The sequence below is a fragment of the Morone saxatilis genome, unplaced genomic scaffold (genome assembly GCF_004916995.1).
Source record: "Morone saxatilis isolate NCDOM2014 unplaced genomic scaffold, NCSU_SB_2.0 Contig20, whole genome shotgun sequence".
NCBI lineage: Eukaryota > Metazoa > Chordata > Actinopteri > Moronidae > Morone > Morone saxatilis.
Window position 1 is genome coordinate 622,679 of NW_023339763.1, and position 2,402 is coordinate 625,080.

The 2,402-nt window shown below is 45.2% G+C and overlaps 1 protein-coding gene across 1 annotated transcript in view; it reads right to left on the reverse strand.

Annotated features, from left to right (window-relative positions):
* Positions 1-2,402, reverse strand: part of LOC118331698 (arf-GAP with Rho-GAP domain, ANK repeat and PH domain-containing protein 1-like) — a gene marked incomplete at its 3' end in the record, with an annotated part of 9,504 nt that overhangs the window by 216 nt on the left and 6,886 nt on the right. The window contains 5 exon segments of the mRNA XM_035666764.1: positions 279-478; positions 636-900; positions 1,535-1,655; positions 1,776-1,836; positions 2,123-2,227. Coding sequence (XP_035522657.1) covers positions 279-478; positions 636-900; positions 1,535-1,655; positions 1,776-1,836; positions 2,123-2,227 — 752 coding nt within the window.

Consider the following 2,402-nt stretch of genomic DNA (forward strand, 5'->3'; position numbering starts at 1 on the left):
ACACACACACACACACGCACTGAGGACTGTCTCCTAGCTTTCATTATTAACAGCTGCATTGCAGAAGAAATCTAAATGACAACTCTTCATGTTGGACGTATCTCTAAAAACATGTAAGGGGCACAGGTTTGTTAGCGGCTGTATTCAAGCAGCTGCCTCATATTTAGAAATGCCAGTCGATTGGTAGACGAAGGTCTGGTATCTGGGGACTACAAACAGGGTTGCACAGGTGAGGTGAACCCAGGATTGTCCTCCCTGAGTCCTCCGTTAGCTCCTACCTGCACAGGCCTGACAGATGACAAGGAGCAGGTTGACTGACGCCCACTCAGGATTGGCCGAGCCGCAGTCGGCACACACCTTGTTGTCGGGGTTTTCCCAAAGACGCAGCGCCACCTGGCTGCAGGACAGAGCACTCTGGATGGAAGAGGACAGACTATCCAACCAGTGGGACAGATCCTTTGATGAATCAACAGAGAGGCTGCAGACAGAGGGTGGAGCCACATAGAGACAGTGGACGGGGCCAAAAAGGTAAAAACAAAGAAGAAAGACAAAGAAAGAAAAACATTTAGGACTTAATATCACTGTAGTAAAGGAAAGCAACAGACAGACAGGTGTAAAGACAGACAGGTGTGTACTTGAAACTCTTATATGGAGTGATGAGGGTGAACGAGTGTTTTCCAGTGGATTTGACCGTGGCCACGTTCAGGGGGACAGAGAAGGAGGCGATGCCCAGCTGGAAACTCTCCTTGTTGGGATAAATCCAGAGCTTGTGACCCCAGACGGCGGCGTAGACGCGGCTCCGCGGATCCTTGATGGTGATTTGTCCTTGGAGTTCTGGGGGGGCGGGACTTTGCTGGCCTCGAGACGCCAACAGAGACGAAATCCAACCTTCCTGAACCTCTGAGAGACAAGAAGAAGAAATATAAGTATGCTGACTGGTCACACTGAAGAAGCTTGGACACAGCGCTGTGGAGACTTATCACAACATTACAGTCTGAACTCCAGCTGAATTGAATATCAGTGGAATATTCTCCAGTGTTATTACCAGGCAAATGAATATAAAGCAGGAGGAGAGAGGAGCACTGAAGGCTGTTGTTCACGGTTGATTAACAGAAGAAGAAAGAATGAAGGTAAATATTAATATCACAGATGGAGCTGGCAGTAAAAGCAGCTACTGTCAATTTATTTTACTGAGCAGCTGAAGAGGAGGAGGAGGAGGAGGAGAAGGATGAAGATGGTGCTATCCTACTGTTTGTGTTTAAGTTATCCTATAAGGTTTACCTAAAGCAGTGCTTAACTAAACAGAATAAATACGGAACAGGAGAAAGAAATGTTGCTGAAGTCGTCTGCTGCATTGGCTGCAATTCAATTCAGTTCAATTGAATTTTATTTGTATAGCACCAATTCATAACAGAAGTTATCTCAGGACACAAATGTCATTCAAAAAGAGCAGGTCAAGACCGAACTCCTTATAACATTATTACAGAGACCCAACAGTACCACCATGAGCAAGCACTTGCTCGACTCTTCTCACCATCATTATGAGCCATGAAGTCATAATGTTTCTTCCTGAAGTAAACAGAGAATCTGCCTTTGTCCTGTTTCTTCACATTGGTGATACTGGAGACATGAAACAGCACCTCACTGAACCGGTCCTGATCAACAAAACAAACACACCCATCACTGCACGGACAGACAGACAGGTATGCAGGAAGACACAGGTAGACAGAGAGACAGGTATGTAGAGAGAGACAGGTAGAGAGATACTGACTTACTGTGCGTTTCTTCCATAGAGACATCAGCTGTCCGTCCAACGTTGCCCATAAAACATTGTGTCTGTTAGAGAGAGAGAGAGAACGTTTATCTGTCTCGATTATCATCCTGCCATAATCCTTTCATCATTCATCCTTTTATTCAACCATCCATCTAAAACTGGTCTGATGTTCCTCAGGGATCCGTCCTGGGTCCTGTTGTTTTATTATTCATTAACTAACAGACTGTCAGTGTTTATGGATCGGACTCCAGCTACCAGTAACAGTCTGTGAGGACTGTTAATGGTGACTGAATCCACAGCAGCATTTCTGAGAAACAGTAATGATGATGATGATGAAGATGATGTTACCTGAAGCCCTTCCAGACGTCCAGCCAGCTGGATCGGACCACGGCACTCTGTGGAGAGGAACTCCCACTGCCCCCCTTCTTCCTGGACACTCGAATAGTCGCAGCCCTGCAGGACGAACACACTTTAGACTGAAGCTCTTTCTCTAGTTAAATCTATAATCAATAATCAGTGTATAAACTCTAGAGCTATGTTCTATATGGAGTTGATTCAATCAATAATCAATAATCAGAAGCTGTCATACATTGACTGTTTACCATCCACTGTTTAGATCTTGGTGCTT